The sequence below is a fragment of the Triturus cristatus genome, chromosome 2_1, assembly GCF_964204655.1.
Source record: "Triturus cristatus chromosome 2_1, aTriCri1.1, whole genome shotgun sequence".
Lineage (NCBI taxonomy): Eukaryota > Metazoa > Chordata > Amphibia > Caudata > Salamandridae > Triturus > Triturus cristatus.
The window spans coordinates 1,032,913,820-1,032,937,343 of record NC_140581.1 but is presented as its reverse complement, the minus strand read 5'-3'; the positions used below and the strand labels follow the sequence as shown (position 1 = coordinate 1,032,937,343).

At 43.5% G+C, this 23,524-nt stretch overlaps 1 protein-coding gene across 4 annotated transcripts in view; it reads right to left on the bottom strand.

The window, feature by feature from the left end:
- USO1 (USO1 vesicle transport factor) overlaps window positions 1–23,524 on the bottom strand; it is a 448,004-nt gene that overhangs the window by 289,666 nt on the left and 134,814 nt on the right. For all 4 annotated transcript variants that reach the window (XM_085635281.1, XM_085635255.1, XM_085635264.1 and 1 more), the window contains exons 6-7: window positions 22,938–23,040; window positions 16,207–16,262 (exon numbers count right to left, since the gene is read on the bottom strand). In XM_085635281.1, the coding sequence (XP_085491407.1) occupies window positions 16,207–16,262; window positions 22,938–23,040 (159 nt within the window). The remainder of the gene's footprint in view (window positions 1–16,206; window positions 16,263–22,937; window positions 23,041–23,524) is intronic.

Below are 23,524 nucleotides of genomic sequence, written 5' to 3'. Positions count from 1 at the left end.
CAGGTTTAAATATTTGTGTCTTTCCTAAAAACACTATTATATTTGAATTCAACCCGACTTGGTGCTAAGGGAGAGCACAGATTATGCACTTAAATAGAAAGGACAATATAGTTGTAATTTTAGGAGTTGGTGTCTTCTTACTCATATTCCGAGTAATGTTAGTCTTATTCCTACACTGAATTCAGCCACTTTATGGCGACATAGAAGCAACAGCAAAGATGGATGATAAGGTTTGGGAGGTTCATCTACTCTGCCTATTTCCCATTTAGCAATAGGAATGAATCTAAATAGTTTCCATAGTTCCAACTACATTACTGTTCAATACATTTTTCCAATAACAGGGCGGCAGCAGAAAGTTGCTTGGCCTCCTCTCCTATTTATGGGATACGAAAGTCACAATGGGCACCTCTGTGGACATATACAACATGTTGGTGTGTCAGAATATGAAAGGAAGTCAATGCCATGCTGAGTACACTGGAGTCTGTCTGTGGAGTCATCAGTGTTGTTACTGAAGTTCAACAGAAGCAGTCTGGCAAACAGTCAACACCACCACTCACCTGCTGACCGCCCACTGCCGGGGTACCCAAGAAACTGAGCTGACCTGCTGCTAATAGAATTTTTGGAGGGAGGGTGAATACAGCCTTGTGTCAAGACCTAGAGAGAAGCCTCATACACATGCATGCTCCTTCGCATCAGGCACTCCAAGTGTTTAAACGTAAGTCGTGGGTTTCATAAATTCCCTAAGACGAAGGAATCTTATAGGAGTCACTGGGTGCTGGATCAGCTGGTTCGGGCATGTGGAGACCTTGCAAGGTGGACTAGCAGTGGGCTAAAATGCTGCTGAGCAAGCCGGTAAAATAGTCTCTTTACTGTGTAGGTGAAAAGGTGGCTTCTGCAGAAATTACATTTCTTGTTCTATTCATTTGTAGTAGCCATTTAGCATTTTTGAAAATCAGCGCATGACATGCTTGGATCTACTCAAAGTTCAATACACCCGACTCGGACAAGCCTTGTTTGTTGTGAGTTCTGGTACATGGAAATGGCATATTTGCGTACGTTCCTATACTTCCATTGAACTCCACTTGAGCTGACACAGCCATTAGCATGTCAGTTTCCCTTTTGAGCCATGGGGCCCTGATGTCCAGAACGTTCTGACCAACTTTGCCATCTCCACTTCTTAACATCTGTGTTCTCTCTCTCTTCTTAACTCCTTCTTGTGTTTGGGGATAAAGGCCTTTTTCAGAGCTCTGTTTATTTTCCTCTTCCCTTATAACTTTATTCGATTTACAGTCCTTTGCAGCGGACTCCGCTTTTCTCAGTTTGATCTCAGCTTTATGTACTGCTTTGCTGCAGTGAATCCTTTACCTAGGACAAATAAGAATTTTGCAAACCCTCTGTAGATTTCATTGTGTTATTCTCCCTGTTTTCCCTATGGAAATTAAGTTGATATTGGTCTCTGTGACATGTCTTATTTATTTCCCCTATCAACCCTTTTCACATTTCTGGATTCTCATTTTTCAAAACATCATTGCTGCAGAAAAAAGATAGGAGACAAGGAGTTAATTTAACATAGAGAGATCAAACGAAAGGCAACTGATGGAACATAAAATTTGTTGTAGGCTATTTTGAAGCAGCCACACTCGTCCAAGCAAGTCTATAAATCCTAGCATTCCTTTCTACTTTTATTACAATTACTAAAAGTGAAAGCAATGGGTCACTGTTGACCACAATTCTGAAGTCCTTAAGTTAGGCAGTTTTAGTTTTGTATTTTTTATTTTACAGAGTATTATATAGAGCGAACTTGACCCGAATCGGGTATCAAAGAGATTTACATAGCACCAGTTGCATTACATGAGGACACATTCATTTTTGTTAAGCACAGGGAGATTAAGTGATTTGCCCAGAATCCCAGGATGTTCAGCGTCATTGCCTAGACTCGAACCCAGTTCCCCAGATTTGAGGTCGACCGCCCTAGCCGATAGGCCAACTTCTCTCCCCAGTTCTGCAAATTTGTCGTTTCCTTGAAAATATGTTTTTATAATAAACCACATTTTATTAATTTTAACATTTAACAGCAGCATTCATCAACAATCGATTAACATCATCACAGTAAGTCTGACTTTGTCTGCCATGTCATAGCATACAGTTGAGAACTGCGATTGGAGTGCCTGGAAATACAACTCCAGATCTGGCACCCTAAACATATGTACACTGCAGGTTTTGTACATCTACCTTGTTTTTTATGTGCCCATATTATAGTTTTCAACATAAAATGTTAGCTTTTTAAGAAGATCACGTGGGATAGGATACATAATGCATTGGAAAAGGTACAGACATCACAGATGTCCCAACATCTTTGCAATCACTATCCTGCCTGTCTTTGATAAAGGGAGTGTCAGCTAGCAGTCTGTAATCCTCAGTATTTCCGTTAGTAACCATTGGGAGGAAGGGTTATTCTAACCATCTAGCCTCTTAGTTTGTCACTGCAATGCCCAAATACTTTAATGAATCAGTATTACAAGGAACAGATATTGGTGGCAGCCCATCGTGGGGAGTATATTACATCACTCCCCGTAAATAGATGGTGGACTTCTGTTTGCTAACAGTGAACCCTGTCCGTCTTTTGAACTGTTTTAGCTTTTCCAACAACTCCCCAAAGGAATTCATTGGACCAGTCAAGTATACTCCGAGTCCATGTTGGAATTGCCCACGCATCCAAACCATAACGTAGTCTACAAGCCCAGGACTGCACTGCAAGGGTAAACAGCAGAGACGATAGAGGGACTCCCTGTCTGCCTCTCTGAAGCCCCTATTCCACTGATATGTCGACATGATTAGTTCTAAACCTAGCCAATGGCTTTGTGTACAGCAACTAGACCATCTGAGTTTGACGGGGGCCAAAATTCATCTTCCTTAGCAATGTAAATAAGTGTGCCCAACTGACCACATCAAAGGTCTTTTCTGTGTCTCATGACACTAATGTCATGTCAGTAACACTATTTCAGGCTTCACTTATGACGTTGCCTGATGTTTAGTGCCATCAATCTGTCCGTGATGATCCTTTACCAAAGAGCTGCACCCCCTTCAGAAGCCCTGCAAACTCTACCAGCACCCCTCACTAGAGCTGGAATGCCATAAAGAACTTACCTATGCTAGCCCAAAGGGAATATTCAAATAACAGGTTTGTTTGGTTCTCTGAAAGAAAGAAGAGAGGACTGTGTGCTGCATAACATCCTTGTGTTTGTCCAGTGCTCTTGTGTGCCCTCTGCGCCCCGGGCTATCAGTCTTCCTGGGAGATAAGATAAGGTAGGTTGTCTCCACTGCTGTTCATCTACCCAAGCGGACCACCATGCACTTTGCACTAATGAGAAGTAATGTTTGTAAGCAAAATATGACAGACTGCACGGCAACAAAAAGGAATATGCTACTTACCAGTATGCATCTGTTCTTGGCATGTAGAGCTGCAGATCTATACACTGTGCATAGATCGCCATCTGGTGTTGGGCCCGGATGTTTGCAGTTTGTTTTTCTTCTTGGAAAGTCTTTGGGAGTCACGAGGTCGGTGACTCCTCCTCTGGTTAGTATTGAGCATGGGCTTCGGCTCCATCCTCAGATTGTTTTTCGCCAGCAGGGAAAGATGGAGCGTAGTAGTAACAGTAAAGAAACCCATGTGTATTGTATCTAAATAAGATAAGACTGGAACGGATACAGGTAGCCGGGGAGGCGGGTGGGCGTGTATAGATCTGCAGCTCTACATGCCAAGAACAGATGCATACTGGTAAGTAGCATATTCCGTTCGAGACATATGAGCTGCAGATTATACACTGTGCATAGATTATATAGCAGTACCCAACCCTAGCGGCAACCACCGGTATCCGTTGCAGTTGTCTGAAACAGTGTTTTTAGTACAGCTTGGCCCACACTAGCTTGTTGCTTGGTTTGCACATCTACACAATAATGTTTTGTGAAGGTGTGTGGTGTTGCTGCTTTGCAGATGTCATCTAGTGGTATGTTCCCTAGGAAAGCCATAGAAGCCCCTATCTTCCTTGTAGAGTGGGCTTTAGGGGGAACCGATAGCGTTCGTTTTGCTTTGTGGTGGCAAATCTGTATGCATTTTACAATCCACCTAGCTATCCCTGATTTAGAAATAGGGTTGCCTTTGTGTGGTGGGGAGAAGGAAACAAATAGCTGTTTGGTTTTCCTGAAAGGTTGTGTTCTCTGGATGTAGTAAAGTAAAGCCCTTTTAACATCCAGTGTGTGTAAGGCTCTTTCCGCAACTGTTTGGGGTTGCGAGAAAAAGACTGGTAATTCTACCGACTGGTTTAGATGGAATGGAGAAATGACTTTGGGTAGAAACTTGGAATTGGTGCGGAGTACAACCTTGTTGTGATACATCTGAAGAAAAGGTTCCTGTATAGTGAGTGCTTGTATTTCACTAACTCTTCTGAGGGAAGTGATGGCCACTAGAAAAGCTGTCTTCCATGTGAGGAATTGCAGCTCGCACTTATGTAATGGTTCGAAAGGGGGTCCCATTAACCGTGTGAGGACTATATTCAAGTTCCACTCTGGGTGGAATTACTCTTTTGAGGCCTTCCATAAAGGCTTTGATGGCAGGCACTTTGAAAAGTGAGAGGTGCTGCCTGTTTTATAAATAGGCAGCAATTGCAGCAAGGTGTAACCGAATGGAGGTATATGCTAGGTTACACCTTTGTAAATGGAGTAAATAACATATAATGTGTTGTATGGATACATTTAAGGGATTGATTGTGTTGTTGTGGCAGTAAACAACAAATCTTTTCCACTTTGCTGCATAGCACGCCCTAGTAGTAGGGTGTCTAGCTTCCCTGATAATGTTTATGCAATCAGGGGGAAGGTTAAGGTATCCAAATTCTAGGACCTCAGGAGCCAGATCGCAAGGTTGAGTTGAGCTGGGTCCGGGTGCCTGATCTCTCCATGGTTCTGGGAAAGGAGCGCGTGGAAGTCTGTGTTTGTAGGGCTCCCATAGATTTCGCCGTGTCTATCTTTTTAAATTTTTTCCAGGGCTTCATCTACTTTAGGGCCAAATAGATGATCTTGGTCGAATGGGTGATTTAGTATAGAGGCTTGAACCTCTGGTTTAAACCCTGAAACCCTGAGCCAGGCATGGCGACGGAGAAGGACACTGGTGTTTATGGCCCTGGAGGCTGTATCTGCTGCATCTAGTGCACATCGTATCGAGGTATTGGTTATTGTTTTTCCCTCTTGAATAAGTTCATTAGCCCTAGTTTTGTACTTTTCAGGGAGATGGTGCATGATGGTCTCTAGCTCATCATAGTGCGCCCTGTCGTATCGGGCCAACAGTGCTTGCGTATTGGCAATACGCCATATATTGGCCGCTTGTGACGCAGTGCGCTTCCCTGACGCATCTAGGAGCTTGGACTCTTTGTCAGGTGGGGGCGCCTCGCCTGACGCCTGAGAATTTGAGCGCTTCCTGGCTGTAGATACCACTAGGGAATTTAATGGTGCAGGGCCCTTAATGTAAGAAGGGTCTGTAGGGGCGGCTTTGTACTTCTTTTCTATCCAAGGGTTTAGGACCCTGGCCCTGACTGGGTCTTTAAAAACCTCAGGGGCATGTTTAATTACGCCCTTTAACATAGGTAGAATGGCAGTGGACCTATGTGTATCGTCAAAGGTGTCTAGGAGGAAGTCGTCCTCCACTGGGTCGGTATGTAACTCTACCCCGTGGTAGTGTGCCGCCCGTTGTAACAAGTGGTGAAAACCCAAGAAATCTTCAGGAGGGGGTGGCCTAGATGGATAAAGGTCATCCTGTGGGACATCTGGGATGTCCGGATTGTTCTAATCATCCCATGGGTCTGGAGATCCAGTAGGGGTGGGATCTTGTGGCACATCTGCTGGATCATAGTAAGGGTTACAACAAACAAATGATGGACGGAATGCTGACAATGCAGACATTCTCCCCCAGTCAAGAGATCTGGGTTAAATCCATCGTTCTTTTGCCCACTACGCCACCCCAGTTCAGACATGGCCATATGCAAATCAGTCTTGACCCTGTGCCTCATGGGAACAGTCCAGCCCGAACTGCCAAGCCATGTCTTCCCTGGACCCGAATCAAGCATCCTAGGACCGGTTTCTGGCTATCAGCCGTCATCAGCCAGGATAGCTTGACTCCAGTGGCGTAGTGAGCACGGGTCCCACGTCTGGGAATACCCATCCCACTTAGGGCGAAAAGCGTTACAACAAACAAATGATGGACGGAATGCTGACAATGCAGACATTCTCCCCCAGTCAAGAGATCTGGGTTAAATCCATCGTTCTTTTGCCCACTACGCCACCCCAGTTCAGACATGGCCATATGCAAATCAGTCTTGACCCTGTGCCTCATGGGAACAGTCCAGCCCGAACTGCCAAGCCATGTCTTCCCTGGACCAGAATCAAGCATCCTAGGACCGGTTTCTGGCTATCAGCCGTCATCAGCCAGGATAGCTTGACTCCAGTGGCGTAGTGAGCACGGGTCCCACGTCTGGGAATACCCATCCCACTTAGGGCGAAAAGCGTTACAACAAACAAATGATGGACGGAATGCTGACAATGCAGACATTCTCCCCCAGTCAAGAGATCTGGGTTAAATCCATCGTTCTTTTGCCCACTACGCCACCCCAGTTCAGACATGGCCATATGCAAATCAGTCTTGACCCTGTGCCTCATGGGAACAGTCCAGCCCGAACTGCCAAGCCATGTCTTCCCTGGACCAGAATCAAGCATCCTAGGACCGGTTTCTGGCTATCAGCCGTCATCAGCCAGGATAGCTTGACTCCAGTGGCGTAGTGAGCACGGGTCCAGGGAGGACCTGGCTTGGCAGTTCGGGCTGGACTGTTCCCATGGGGCACAGGGTCAAGACTGATTTGCATATGGCTGGGTTCAAACTGGAATGGCATGGTGAGCAAAAAAACGATGGATTTAGGCCCAGATCTCTGTACTGGGGTGAATGTATGACATTGTTCTGCATTCTGTCCATCAATTGTTGTTTTTGCATTTGTCACCCCGAGTGGGAAGGGTATGCTCAGACGTGAGTCCCTTGCTCTCCATGCCACTGGAATCAGGCTATCCTGGCTGACGAGGGCTGAAAGCCCGAAACCGGTCCTAGGATGCTTGTTTCCAGTCCAGGGAGGACCTGGCTTGGCAGTTCGGGCTGGACTGTTCCCATGGGGCACAGGGTCAAGACTGATTTGCAAATGGCTGGGTTCAAACTGGAATGGCATGGTGAGCAAAAAAACGATGGATTTAGGCCCAGATCTCTGTACTGGGGTGAATGTATGACATTGTTCTGCATTCTGTCCATCAATTGTTGTTTTTGCATTTGTCACCCCGAGTGGGAAGGGTATGCTCAGACGTGAGTCCCTTGCTCTCCATGCCACTGGAATCAGGCTATCCTGGCTGACGAGGGCTGAAAGCCCGAAACCGGTCCTAGGATGCTTGTTTCCAGTCCAGGGAGGACCTGGCTTGGCAGTTCGGGCTGGACTGTTCCCATGGGGCACAGGGTCAAGACTGATTTGCATATGGCTGGGTTCAAACTGGAATGGCATGGTGAGCAAAAAAACGATGGATTTAGGGCCAGATCTCTGTACTGGGGTGAATGTATGACATTGTTCTGCATTCTGTCCATCAATTGTTGTTTTTGCATTTGTCACCCCGAGTGGGAAGGGTATGCTCAGACGTGAGTCCCTTGCTCTCCATGCCACTGGAATCAGGCTATCCTGGCTGACGAGGGCTGAAAGCCCGAAACCGGTCCTAGGATGCTTGTTTCCAGTCCAGGGAGGACCTGGCTTGGCAGTTCGGGCTGGACTGTTCCCATGGGGCACAGGGTCAAGACTGATTTGCATATGGCTGGGTTCAAACTGGAATGGCATGGTGAGCAAAAAAACGATGGATTTAGGCCCAGATCTCTGTACTGGGGTGAATGTATGACATTGTTCTGCATTCTGTCCATCAATTGTTGTTTTTGCATTTGTCACCCCGAGTGGGAAGGGTATGCTCAGACGTGAGGCCCTTGCTCTCCATGCCACTGGAATCAGGCTATCCTGGCTGACGAGGGCTGAAAGCCCGAAACCGGTCCTAGGATGCTTGTTTCCAGTCCAGGGAGGACCTGGCTTGGCAGTTCGGGCTGGACTGTTCCCATGGGGCACAGGGTCAAGACTGATTTGCATATGGCTGGGTTCAAACTGGAATGGCATGGTGAGCAAAAAAACGATGGATTTAGGCCCAGATCTCTGTACTGGGGTGAATGTATGACATTGTTCTGCATTCTGTCCATCAATTGTTGTTTTTGCATTTGTCACCCCGAGTGGGAAGGGTATGCTCAGACGTGAGTCCCTTGCTCTCCATGCCACTGGAATCAGGCTATCCTGGCTGACGAGGGCTGAAAGCCCGAAACCGGTCCTAGGATGCTTGTTTCCAGTCCAGGGAGGACCTGGCTTGGCAGTTCGGGCTGGACTGTTCCCATGGGGCACAGGGTCAAGACTGATTTGCATATGGCTGGGTTCAAACTGGAATGGCATGGTGAGCAAAAAAACGATGGATTTAGGCCCAGATCTCTGTACTGGGGTGAATGTATGACATTGTTCTGCATTCTGTCCATCAATTGTTGTTTTTGCACGGATCATAGTAAGGGTCCCCCAAATCGTCTAGGACAGGAGACAAGGTGGGGGAACGATGAGGTGGAGGGGGTGGAGGTGGAGAGGGTGGAGGAGGTAAAGGAGGTGAGGAAGACACCCTGAAAGGAGAGGTAGCAATGTCCTTTCTCTTTGGAGGTGGAGCCGGCTTGTCCAAGTGTCTCTTTTTTTAAGACAATGTCAAGTGTCCGGTCTTTGGAACCTTGGTGAGGGTTTTCTGCAAAGGATCCGGTGTGAAGAGCTCCTGTGACACTGGTTGTTCGGTCGGCGCCGAAGGTTTCGGGGCCCGACGGCTTTTTAGGTTTGTCGAAGCCGTGCTTCCTGGGAACCTCCGGTGTTTTGGTCGGTGCCGAAGAGGGTTTCGGCACGGGAGTGTCGGTGCCGAGGGTCTTGTGATGTTTGGTCGGCACCGGAGCAGGTTTCGGCACCGAAGGCTTCGGTGCCGGGCTCGAGGTGGAGGCCGATTTTTTCTTCGGTGCCGAAGGGTGTTTGTCGGCACCGGTGGCCGGCTGGCTCGAGCCCGAGCTGCCAGAAGGCTTAGAAGGCTTCTTTACCGGGCCCGAAGGTGGGGTGTGAGAAGCAGTGTCCTTGGTCTTGCCTAGGCCCGGAGGCGAAGGTGTGACCGAAGCCTTTTTCGGGATCGGCGTGGGCGTGGGCGTGGGAGGGGGGAATTGTACTCACGACCCGCTGCGCCGGGGTGAAGTCCTCCACATCTGAGTCGTCGGCCTCGGAAGCGCTGACGAGGTCGTCGTCCTCCGGGTCGATGTCCTGCTGTCCCGGAGCTTCGACGTCGTCCCCGAAGATGTCGACTGGAGCGGAGGTCGAGGAGTGCGCCATGTTGCGTCTAGCCTGTCGATCTCGAATGGTCTTTTTTGAGCGAAAAGACTTGCAGGCGGGACAGTCTCGGGCCTCGTGTTCTGGGGAGAGGCAGAGGTTGCACACCTCATGGAGATCGGTGTGGGGAAACTTGGAGCCACATCGAGGGCACTTCTTGAAGGGAGTTCTTTCCATCAGCCGAGACCGGAGCCGGAATAGGCCCGAAGGCCGCCGTCGACCACCGGAATCGAAGAAGTGCCGAAGAGAAGATGAATAAGATGATTTAGGTCTTTGAAGAAGCTTAATGAGCGAGGATTTGTGCGTCGATCGGTGAACTGGGAAGTTCGGAACCGGAGCGCGAAGTTTTACATCCGAGCCCGATGGCGGAAAAAAACAATCTGAGGATGGAGCCGAAGCCCATGCGCAATACTAACCAGAGGAGGAGTCACCGACCTCGTGACTCCCAAAGACTTTCCAAGAGGAAAAACAAACTGCAAACATCCGGGCCCAACACCAGATGGCGATCTATGCACAGTGTATAATCTGCAGCTCATATGCCTCGAACAGAAAGATACTATATTTTCACAACTGAATCCGCCATTGCAATGGCGGGTGCTTTCACGTTTCTGGTTGGCTGTGGGCACAAATTCAGCACAGTGCTGGTTCTGCTTATCGTAATTATAGGTGAAAACAGTTATTTTCATGTATTTTAGGTTTCAGTTAAAATAATTGATAGGTTATAGTACAGGAGGGTCAAGAGAATTTCTTCTTGCCGATCATTAAAAATGCAGTTTAAAACTTGTTGTGATAAAAAATTAATATGTCCAGGGCGTCAGGCAATAGAAATTCCACAACCCTGTACTAAACCAAGAGCACAGCAAAACAAGCATTGGCATAGCCAATAGGTCTCGCCTTTGGGACCTTATAAGTGTTTAGCTATGCAACATTTGCATAACTAAATACTTCTAAGGTCCCAAAAGCAGGACCTATTGGCTATGCCAAGCGGCCGTGCGGCCGCGAAAGTGATCGCGATAGTGATCAAATATCAAAGCGGCCGCTAAAGTGAAAGTAATCACGGTAAAAGTGGCGCGCGCGCCCGCGCACATGCACTGTAGCTCTAGGCTGGCCTGGTAGCACTTTTTGGAGCCCTCTCAATAAGTCTCGCCAGACCAGCGCATGCGCTGGGTCAGGCGAGACCTAAAAAGTAAATACAGAAAGTGAAAGAAAATGCCTCGCCACAAACACAGGCAATGTGGACCCACAGACGAATAAGTAACAAACGCACCAACACAGATAATGCCTCAAACGTTTACTCAACTCTTAACTTCAGTAGCTGTGCACGTCGAGATTGGCAAGTAGTAAACAAGTAGCGCATCTGACTCAATGACATTCTTGCAGAAAGTTATAGTAGAGGCCCTCTACTTTCAATCTTCAAAATGGAGGTTACAGACATTTTGCAGGATATTGTTACTAAACTAAATATTATAGACTGTACACTAACTAAAAGCAAGACTCCAATCTTTCTGCAAGAAGGTAAAAATCCTACCTCTAGCTAAGATACCTTCTTCTACCCTGCTTCTGTGGGCAAATTATTGATAATTTATGGACCTTTCCAATTGTAACGCGAATCATGTTTTACACCCAGCAAACAAGCCAGCTACAAATAGCAGAATATATATTTGCTGTAAACATTCACCTCAAACAACTATCTGACCCCAAGAGATCCTGCACAAGGGATCCAGAGGTAAATGCCATCAGTCGTTCCCACTGAAGGCAGTAGTGGAAACATCACCCTTGAGAAATCTAAAGGGCAGCTGCAATCAACTAAACAGTCCTGGGATGACAAAGTGAATTCACAAGTGGAAACATCAAACTTATCAGACAAAAAAATATTTTCTATTTGAAAACGTTGTTAAAAAAAAATCTAAAGAATAAAAGAACAGGATAAGGAAATTGATGAAGATGGGAAAAATAAACTGAATTAAATACGTTAATTGAAAAAAAGGAGTAGCAACTTAGGAAGTACCTCTCTAGTCTTATTCACACAGATGGGTACTGCTATGTTGAAAGATGAACCAAAGGATGCACTGAACAAACTAGGGGGGCCTAAAAACTGATTTGTAGGTTCATAATGTACCTCAAAATATAAATGATCATAGAACTTCATTAGCTAAGTAAAAGAATCATCAAAACATCTTAAAGACAATAACTCATACTACATTAGTACTAGGGGAAAGCGAAGGATCACATAAATCCAAAAGAATGCCCAAAAATATATTTTTAAACCTTAAACCGTTTAAAGTAATAAAGATAGAGCTGACATAGCCACTTCCCAATATTCAATCAAAATTTCAGCACAAGCTGGTTGTAAAGATGATCCACTTCCAGTGTTTACAATACCCAGGGTCAACTCACAAACATCAGACAGGACAGATAATATGCATGTGTCAAAGGCTAAGATGGAGGGGCAATATTCGTTCAGAAAAGGTAGCAAACGGATCAAACCAGTTCCATGCTACCAGCCAGATGTTCACCCAAATTCTTCCCCAAGAATGTGGGCATGCCCCCCAAAAATTGCATTGTGGGTACTCTCTGCCATCATTTTACAAATCCCAAGATCCACCAAAAACCGGTACTGGTATTTACAACAGGGATGGGCAGACCGACACCATAGCCCAAAGTTCACCTTTGGAGAGAGAGAGGTAGCGAAGACCCATCATGATATTCTCTCCCAATTAAATTAAGGAAGGCAAACATGCTATTCTAAACAGGAGTACCTTTCTGAAACTGTTGGTGACTACACCCTCCTTGACTCCGGCATAAATTGGATGATATAATTATAGTTTAATTCATCCCCAGACAGCCAATGCTGAATGAACATAGTACATTTCCTGAGGAATTAACAAAAGTAACCTGGAACCCAAAAGAGACAACTAAACTTGTATTATTGAGAGGCCAGACATAAATAACTCACTGGCTACACAAAGGATACACAAAAAAGTCCCTAAAGCAGTGACAAGATATTCTAACCCCAAAATACCTATAATAATTCTTAATTTTATTGGGCAATAAGTAAAGGTCTGGAATTGAGCCTTCAGTCAGAATTACTATTCACATTCCAAGGGGAGGTGGGAAGACATTTTAGAGTCACTCCAATAACCCACATTACAGATACACCACCAATGAAGGATTGATCATTTATAACTGAAGCACTGGTACAGTTCAATAAAATAAGTTTCTAACCCAAAACTACAAAGTGAAGGAAGAATCCACTTCAACAATAGCTGGGCCTAATCTGAGGCATGGAATAAGATCCATTTCACTAATTTATCAGAGAATGTGGTAGAGTATTCTAAAGTTAAAATGGGAATCCAAATAAAAGTAGCTTTGACAAGATAGGAAACCTAGGTAAAGGAGAAAATGAATTTGGCTAGCTATTCCTCATGGGAGACCCAAGCAAAATGTCTTGCAGGAAAGGGTTGGCTATCCAGTGGCTTAGTTACATGTCTTTCATCATCACAGGACTCAAATGTCATCGCTATTAATATAGACGTGGACTAAATCCATGTTTTAGAAATAGATTTCAAACTGTCCAATAGATTGGAGCCTGAAGATTATCTTATTTATAGGGTATATTCCTCCAGACATCATAAAAAAAACAAAAGAAAAGAACCAAAACATGATCATCAATTTTATTAGAAATATGGTAACTGAGGCACTGAATGTAAACATGATAATAATTGGAGATTTCAGAACTGTATTTGTGCCATCTGATATGATGTTTAAATGTACAGAGGCTACTGACATACTATGGAACGTCCCAAGGCACGGAAACTGCAAAATAGTGCATCAGTAAGCATGCATCCAATATCCTCAAGCACACCAGTGAACAATTTTATCACTTGATGGGGAGACCCAAAATGTTGACTCGCTCAATACAACAGCATCCCCTAGAAAAGCAAAGGATATACCACTCGAAGAAAGATCTCTACGAAAGAGGATTGGCATCACCTGGCTGGCGCAAGAGCAGAGAGCCATGAAATGACATGAGATAATATGGCACAGAAAATAAAAAACGTATGAGGTAAGGATGATCAGCTTGGGGTCTTAAAAGGAATTATGAAAACCTACAAAAAGATTATGGGTTACGAAGCAAGAGTAGGAGCTAAAGCGTTGCTCAGTTATAATTAGATGGACACAAACAGATTATCTGAAGATTCTAGGGCTTAACTGGAGAATACAAGGGAAAGCAGACAAGCATCAAGAGATAAAAATAACAGAGGCACAGAAATGGATATTATATGCAAATACTATAAATAAATCGCCAGATGTACAATCATGGAAAGTTATCCACACAAATATTTCCAGTCTACGTGTGCTGTGTCTGAAGAGTGTTTTCGTAAATAACCTGAAAGCCAATACATCTATCGGGAGCGCCAGGCGTACATGGGATCCCTAGGAAAACATTTTAAATAGCCAGTCAATTCTTTTCACAGCTTATGAGGAATCACACATCCCATACTCCTGAATAGACACTGTCCTACATCCCATTTTAAAGAAGGGGATAGAACTAACCTAATTAATTATCAAACAAATGCCCTAATATACACAGACGCTGAACAGTTAGAAGATCTTCTTTCGGTAGAACTGGAACTTAGAGTGAAGGCGGCAAATCTCCTGCTATACTTTCAGGTGAGTTTTAGGAAAGGGTGTGAAATGCTCAATAACCTCCCCATCTTAAAAAAGATGGCTCTCGAAGGACCAGAATTGAGATCTTTATTTCTTTTATAGACTACTACTCAGCTTTCACTAGGGTGGATTGCCTGTTATTATGGTCAAAGGTAATCAAATGGGGAATTCTGGACACATTTTAGAGGGCCATATGATTGCTTCATTATAACTTATGAGCATGAGTAAAAGTGGGTGATGGCTCCAGGGTGACTAAAAGAAATGCAACTAATAGGGGCCTGAAGCACGGATGTGTGCTGGCTACACACCTGCTTAATCTACACACAGCTAGCATGGGAACTTGTTTACAGGGAATTGGAAATATTCTGCCTGTTGATAATAGGAGACCAGCAAATTCTGCTACTTCAATATGTAGATGATACAGTAAACCTGGACATAACCCTCCTTAGTCAGCAAAAAAACAGTGTACAAATATAAAAGAGTTAGCAACTTGGTGATGAATATCAATAACATTAAAATAGTGTAATGCAAATCAAAATGTACATAACAGATGGAAGCGTGGGATGGCAAGCACTGATCTTGTGGACTCTTATCACTACTTATGGCATGGCAGGACAGAAGGGCAGGCCACAAAACTCACAAGTTTGTACTGAATCTTAAATCAGCTTTCTCCAATTGACGTTACGAAAGCTCAAATGTCAATCTGCATCTTCCATGTTAGCAGTTTTCAGATCTTAATACATTCCTTCCTTGACACACAGAGCTTAACATTCAGGGACAGATTGAATCAGGGGCTTGAAAAGGCATTAAGTATATTTTCAGTCTGCCATGCAGCTGTCCTCTGTCAAAACTCAGACCGGAGTTAGGACTGGTTAGCAATTCATTAATTTGGAGATGCAATTGATCAATTATTGCCACAGGCAAAAAAGCGCTAGAGGGTGGCTATTCAATTCTTTATTATGGACTGCAATCTCACAATACCTTGGGAGCCAAACAGGTCTGTCTTTGGACAAACAATTTAAATCTACTAGGGATAGCTAAATTATGAAAAGTAAGCATAGCATACAATAAATTTTAAAGGAAGGTAAAATAATCAAGTAAACACTTTTCAAGAAATTGTGGGATGATTTAGTAAATATAAAAGACAATTTACAATAAAAGCCTATGCTGCACTAAAGCCACACCATTATCTGACTGATCATTATAAGCAAAGTGTTCACACAAAATTTATGATGTTTTGTTTCCTACTCATTCCAGTTTCTGATTTAAGAGAGGGATGAAAGATGGACATAAAATCTGACTGCTGTGCTTTAGACTTTGAGGGGAAAACTTGAAGTAATTTCTCATTTACCATCAATTATTAGAAGGTCAAATTTCGCAGACTCTAGGCTCTTACAATAAATGAGGCCAAGTCATTGTGCAAAGGATAGCTGATTAATCATGTAATAAAATTAATTCATAAGATTTCACCAACACTGGTGAACATCTCTAATTGCTCACACTCTATGTCGTGTTGCTGTTAAAGGGGAGGTCATTTTCTTTTCAAAATTAAGTCCAGATGTATTTGCAAATTTTGATAGGGACTTTGTGGGGGGGGGAAGGGAATGTTTGATTTTATTTTTATACTTTTCCCCCCTAATCTTTGCTTCAATATGTGTGCTTGTACTGTGATGATTTAAAATAATCTACAATAAATCAGAATTGACAATAATCTGATTTGGGCAGAATGTTAGGAGACTGCCTACATATTAGGGGAGTACCATTACAGACATGATCATTGCAACCACACACAATTTTTACCTTTGAGATAAACAACACAGTCACCGTCCCAAGGACATAGCACAGCATCGATCTATGAACAATCTATCAAGAATTCTGTTTTGGTTTATAGGGTTTTTTCCAATTGTTTTGTTTTTACATTAAAAAACACTATTCTGTCAAAAAAACACAAAGGCTAAATTAACATAACTAGGGAAAACTGAATTGCATTACATGTTGCAAACTTTGTCAGTAAAGCATGGCATACACTTACATCATTACGTATCACTTCCCTAGAATCTGCTAACAAATCCATCAATCTTGAGACACCTAGAAAGAAAGATTTACAAAATTATACATCAGAGTGTCCTATGAGTGCTGGAGTAGGATTAGTATACATAGAGTAACCAAATTTGACAACTACTATAATGGCAACTATCTGCTGAAAGTATCAGAGTTAATGCCATTCATAATCAATGTTAATTCTAAACATTAAACTAAAAAACAAGTTTGAAGTTGAATAATTAATAATCTTGAATACAGTTTAATGACTAGTGACAATCACCTACAATTTCTACCCCTAGTCTTGCAGCTGATTCAACACATTTGTCATTAACCCAATTAAGTGTAAAGGACCACTAAATAATGAATCTGAAAAGCATTCCGAAATATGCTACCTCTCAGTTAAGTAGAGTGACAGTAATAACTATTAGGCAATTAAATTAATGTAAGTAATCCAGATTACCATATTTAATTGTATCCAATTAAATTCAACTGGGAAGCACATTTGGTGAATGAACAAGGCTATCTGCCATGTGTTTCACTCTCGCCTTTAAAGAAAAAAGCTTCCAAGCAGAGAATGACTAAGGAGGAGACGACAGCAAAGACAATCCACACTTGAAGAAAATATTTTACAGAGGAACTCCTGAATACAATTTGCATCGATCAATAATGCAGAAATACAAAAATAAACAAAATCACATTTCATATAAAAGTAAAAAATATATAAAATGTGCGCCACTTCAAAAGGGCATTCATAATCATAAACAAAGACTTCATAATTTAATCAGAAAAAGTAGACAAGTAGGCCTACACTGTCTAAGGCCCATAGTCTTGAGTAGTGGCTTAACTAACCTCAACAAATTGCTGATGAGGTTCACTGCATCATTTCAAAAGTGCACTTGAAGATGCTAGGCAGCCAAAACCCCTTTCTACCCCAGCCATCACACACTATAAGGGAGATGGAGCCTATTGCGACTCTCAGACAATGGCAATGCACCACCACCTGGGCATGACCCTTTAACTCAATCAAATAGCAAGACATAAGAAAGCGGCTACAAACTTTACTGTCTCGGGCAAGAATGAAAAATTCTGCACATTTCTGATGGTCGCAACTGAGGCAGAGGAGGAGTGGTCAACTGAAAAGGCAAGAAAAATAATAGGTTGTAGAGAAAAATCATTAGAACAGCAGTGAGATGCCAGAGAATAGTGAAATCTAGCTCCCGGAGGAATCGCTTGGGGTTGGTGGTTGAAGGGCTTTCCTTAAAAGAAATGTGGTAATCCCCAAGGATAAAAGACACTAGTAAATATGCTATCTGCCGTCAAGCCCCTGCAGATTAAACTAGCTGCCAATGCGGTTGACTTGCAGACCTAACTAGTTATCAATGTATGACCATTGTTGTAGGAAACCACATTAATCCAATCAAAATTCATATTACATCTAAAGCTGCATTCAAATACCATTTAACCTTATTTTTAAACTAAGCACAAGAACTGATTCAAAGATTCCGAAAGCATGCTCCACTGGCTAGGGCTCAATGTCAATTGGAAATTAAGTGCCTAGTACATGTGATCTAAAAGGCACTTCAAGTTTTAGCTTGCATCAAGGAGGTGCTAAGTCTCCTGCTTTCTGTTATTTATTTCGATTTTAAATGTATTATTTAATGACCTGTTATTAAAAAAAATCTTATTTCATAAAGTAGGGCGCTGACTGAACTGGGAAGGTGTAAGCGCAGGGACAGCACGCCCAGGAAGTGAGATGACTCGGAAAAATGTACTCAACCAAACAAAAAAAGAGGATGAAACCTTTCAGTGTAAGGTGACAAGTGATTTAGAGATTTAGAGATTCCAGAATTACTCTCTTTGAAGCTGATTTAGTGAACATTGATGAAGCAAAAGCCAATGGTGCAGAGGTGCAGATGATAATTTGCTATGCAGGATAGAAACGACTAGTCTTTTGCTGCTTTTGCACAGAGGGATATTCAATCTTCAAATGCTTCAACAGAGAAACACAGCCCTGTTTGAGAACCTCAATCGTATAATTAGTTCGCATTAGTGACAGGACTGTAAAACCAGGACTGACAACAACGATCTAAATCATTGTGATCATTACATTTCAGAGGTCCTGATGTGCTCTAAATCTTTATTGTGGCAGGGCTATCTATATCAACTACTTAAATAAAGATATGTCGAACACGTAAAACACTATCTTGTATTTACTGTTTCATGGATCAAAACTCCTCTAAATTACTAGCGTCTCCGGCATAAAAAGTCCAGTGAGTTGACTGTGCTAGGCAAACACAAAGATAGACTTGATGCTCCATATGGCGCAGTAAAACATGCAGTTACTGAATCATGTGTTTTAGAGTTCAGTTTCTTTTTTTAAATTAAATTATTATACCAGAATTGTGGGCTGTGCTACGCAACATCTAGGTACTAACAGAAGCACTACATTGCAAACTAGTTTACAGAATCATGCATCTGGTCTCTATTGCAATTCTTTATTTTGCTAGAGGAAGGAGGGATGACCATATGCAGGGTTTTCTGACATGGTCTTTCATACAAGGTAAAACCTGGAAAAGATGTGGCCGAGAACCCTAGAATGCTGGGTGGTCCGACTCTCAATTTCAGGCCACCAAATGGCCTGGGAAATTGAAGTGATCTATTTGCATGCTTCAGTAATAAGAGGGCACATCCCAGGAACAATCCATGCTAGGCTTCTATAAAGTTACAAACGGAAAGTGATAAGGACATCATATGTATTCCCTACCAGAAGGACATGTATAATTTTCCCCAGGTGGCACTTTAACGGACACCAGAGGAACCCATGAATACATGAACTCCATTACATGAGAGAACAAGGATCCTCAGAAGACAGGCACATCACAAAGACATACAGAAGACATAAAACATTGCTGGTTATAAAATATCTGTACGATGATTCAGCTGCATGTGGTTGTGGCTTTTGGGGGGAGAGACGACAACATGGCTGAGCCTAATCAAACTCAAAGCAACCTCTGATCACTTTCACTTTGAGGTATAGAGGCACCATCAAAATGAAGTTAATTACCTTCGGTAACACTTTTTTTGATGGAGACCGTTTCGGACTATGGATTCCTCACCTTTTGAATTTACCCTGCACCAGCGTTCCACTGAAACGTTTTCATAGCTCTCCCACATCGACGAGGACGTTACAATAGCACGACTCCGCTCGCGATTCCGTATGACGCAATCGAAGCCATAAGAAGACCTCGGTGGCATGCTGGCGTGCTGACATCAGTTCCACCCATTTTTTTCCGTGCCTTCGAGGCGAACGGGTGAAACAACAACATATCGCAAGTATACACAGTACACAATATACACACAAATATACGCAATATATGAATGAAAGAAGGAAATAAACAGGAAAAGCTAAAGCCAAGGCATTTCCTAGCGGGAAGCATCATGACAATGAAATACGAGAATGTCATGCCCAAAAATATTTTCGTATACGTAGGTAGACAACGGGGAGGAGGGTGGGACAGTGAGGAATACACAGGCAGATACTGTATCCACCAGAAAAAGTGTTACTGAAGGCAAGTAACTTGTTCCTTTTTTGGATTCATCTGCCTGTGAATTACTCACCTTTTGAATTGAATCCCCAAGCTGTACCTCTCCCGAAGGAGGGGCACCTACTTTAACCAAGAAATCCTGCAGCACAGAACGTGCAAAATAGCCGTCCCACCTCACCTCTAAATCCAAGCAATAATGCTTCCCGAAAGTGTGGAGGGAGGCCCAAGTTGCCGCCTTATGGATGTCAACCACAGGAACACCTCTAGCCAAAGCTGAAGAAGAAGACTTAGCTCTACTAGAATGAGCTCTAATACCTTCAGGAGGCTCATTCTTGGCCAAGGCGTAGCAGAACTTGATGCACAAGATGTTCCACCTGGAAAGCGTTCTCTAGTGGACAGCTTTGCCCTTCATTCTTCCCACGTAACCAACGAAGAGCCGATCATCCAGCCTCAAGTCCTTGGTTCTGTCCAAGTAGGAGCTGACCGCCCTTCTAGGGTCCAGGCAGTGAAGTCTCTCGTCCTCCTTGGAAGGGAGAGGGGGAGGATAGAAGGTGGGTAATGTGATAGATGGCCCTAGATGAAAAGGCGTAACCACCTTAGACAGGAAAGCAGCTCTGGTCCTAAGAACCATCTTGTCTGCATGGATGGTTGTAAAAGGAGGCTTAGAACTAAGAGCCTGAAGCTCACTTACCCTTCTGCCAGAGGTAATAGCAATCAGAAAAATAGTTTTGAATGTAAAAAGCCTCAACTGACAACTATGAAGAGGTTCGAAAGGAGAACCCATCAGTAAAGTAAGAACCAGATTTAAGTCCCACTGAGGCATATTAAAGGGAGTGGGAGGAAATTAAATAGTGAGACCATTAATGAACCTCATAACTATGGGAGACTTGAACAACAACGGTTGATAAAGCCGACAAGTAGCCCTTAACAGCACAACCTTGCTGGGCCAAGGAAAAAGGAAAACTAAGAACATCAGACAAATGGCCTTCAAAGGATCAATTGAACTTACTCCACAACAATTAACAAACCTGGCCCATCTCCACGAATAGACATATTTGGTGGAGTGTCTTCTGGTCGATAATATAACATCCATCACATCCGGCGGGTGAGAGAAAGAACTCAGGTTGCCCCGTTCAATCTCCAGGAATGAAGGTGCAGGCTCTGGAGGTGGGGGTGTAGAACCTGCCAATGTGATTGCGAGAAGAGGTCTGCCCTGAGAGGGAGACGGAGCAAAGTGTGCAATTAGAGGTGAAGAAGGTCTGTGTACCACACCCATCTTGGCCAATCCGGGGCAATCAATATGACTTGGGCCCTGTCTTGGCGAATCTTCCTCAGAACCCGAGGAATCAAGGGTATGGGAGGAAATGTGTACAGAAGCTGAAAGCTCCAATCTAGTTGAAATGCGTCCCCCAACGCTCCCCGCATTGGATACTGGAGACTGCAGAACGACAGGCAGTGCGCGCTCTTGTGAGTGGCAAACCGGTCCACCTGAGGAAACCGTCACATCCGCAAAATGCGGTGAACCACCTCCAGGTGCAGCCGCCACTTGTGATCAGCCGAGTATTGCCAACTGAGAATGTCTGCACGCACATTCAGCTCCCCGGCCAGATGATTTGCAATTACACAAATCTTGATGCCACTGGACCGGAGAAGCCGACCTCGAAGACTTGCCTTAGGAAGAACGGCGCCGGGACCCATGAAAAACGCTTCTTTTTGTGCTTCTTCGACAACCTCGAGGTGGGCGGGGTAGTCTACTTCAGACTTTAACTTGGATCTCTTGCATCCTCGCTTCTCCTTTCTCGCCCGTACCATGAACAACTTCGCCTCCCTCTCCTTAAGTGCCTTTGGATTCATGTTTCGACAAGACGAACATTCTTCAACATTGCAATCCGACGACAGGAGCCAAAGGATAACTTCATGGGGGTCCGTGATGAACATATGACCCCTACATTCCCTACAAGGCCTGAACCCTGACTTATTTTGTGTAGCCATCGCACTACTACACTACTATTATTGACACTGAAACAATGTAAATCTACAGAAATTGAGAATCCCAGAAAAAACGTTACGCGTCGACGGCACGGAAAAAGGGGAACGCTGACGAGGTCTTCTTATGGCTCCAGTGACGGCATACTGAGTCGCGAGCGTAGACGTGCTATTGTGCCATCCTAGTTGACGTGGGAGAGCTATGAAAAAGTTTCAGTGGAATGCTGGTGCAGGGAAAATTCAAGAGGTGAGCAATCCACAGAGAGATGTAGCCATCAGAAAACTGTTATTTTATCTTTGGTAGCAAATCATTCAGTATCGACTAAGGAGTTGTGTCACACTGTGTGAGAAAGAAAGAACCAATAAATGCTCTAAGGACAGAGGTGGTATTTGGAAAGCATTTCTTCAACCACTAACAGAAACAATGCTAAGCAAACCGCTCCATCAGGTTCCACGTCCCAGTAACCAAAGTCTAATGTCCAGCAACTATCAGTTAAGAGCTGCAGAATGTAACAGGACCCCTTGATATGCGTTTGCTGAAGACAGCATAGAAGGGATCTTGGGACATTAACAAAAGAAATCTCATAGGAGCCAACAAAACAGTGATTGCAAAAGCATTGTATGAAAAGCATGAAGTCAGCTACAAAAAAACATCAGTGGCAAACTACCTTACCTAAGCCAGATTGTGACATGCATCCTATCAGATTTGTGAGGGAAAGGGAGAAAAGGATTTTACCACAAAACAAACAGACAAGGTCCAAAGTCTCACAATTATGTTATGTGCACCCATTAAGAAGGATGCAAGTCTCACTTGTAGGTGGAAACACAAACAATAAGATGAGAAGGACGCACCAGATGAATAAAAGGGAAAAGCAAGACTGGCAATGGTCCTCACCTTTTTAGAAATAAACAGCAAATGTAAATGGAGTTTCTATTCTCATCAAACTGATTTTCATTAAAATAATTTTATAATAGGATATAGCATAACCTCCTTACTTTTGATGGATGGATCAATGTAAGGCGTACAATATATCAAATTTAGCCTGATGTGATGGGTGATAAACAAAACATTTAAATTAAAGAATCTCTATAAAGACAGTGTCACTGCAAAACATATGGCTGTTGATTAAGTCACTGTGTCTCTTTTCTGTTGTTCTTCATGCAACATCCCAAGTAGTTAAACACTTACCCATCGGACTGACTAGAATAATCTGCTGCACTGGAGAACCTTGTTGCTTCAGAAGTGAAGTGAGAAGTTTAACGCCTGGCCACCGTACATGGAAATCAAACTCCTGAGGGAAAGGAGAAATAAAACAATCAAATAATGTACTACAAGTCTTAAACATCAACAAATATTTCATATTAAACTGAAAATGTTTCAAATATTACATCAAAGCTATTTTCTATGTTCCACTTGAAGTAGGACCACATCCGATTTCCATATGGGGGATACCTGTCTAAAGTGGCATAGTAGTGAAAAGAAACGTGGCCAGAGTGCTTTACAAAACTCCAGGGCTCAAGATCCCCCAAGTTCAAATTCTGGCCTCAAGACCAATAGAAAACGTAACTATCCCAAGAATCGTCAAATGCCAGGCAGCAGGTAGACTGATTAACAAGATACAAAAAATTTCTCAAGTCACCTACTCGTACAATGAAACTTTGCATAAGACATTTGGTCTCATCCAGTGACGAATTTGTGAAAGAAACAGCACTAGTGCCCAGAGCTCTGCTTTGAAGCTAGCTGCCGGTAAAATTTAAACGTCGGCATACTTAATA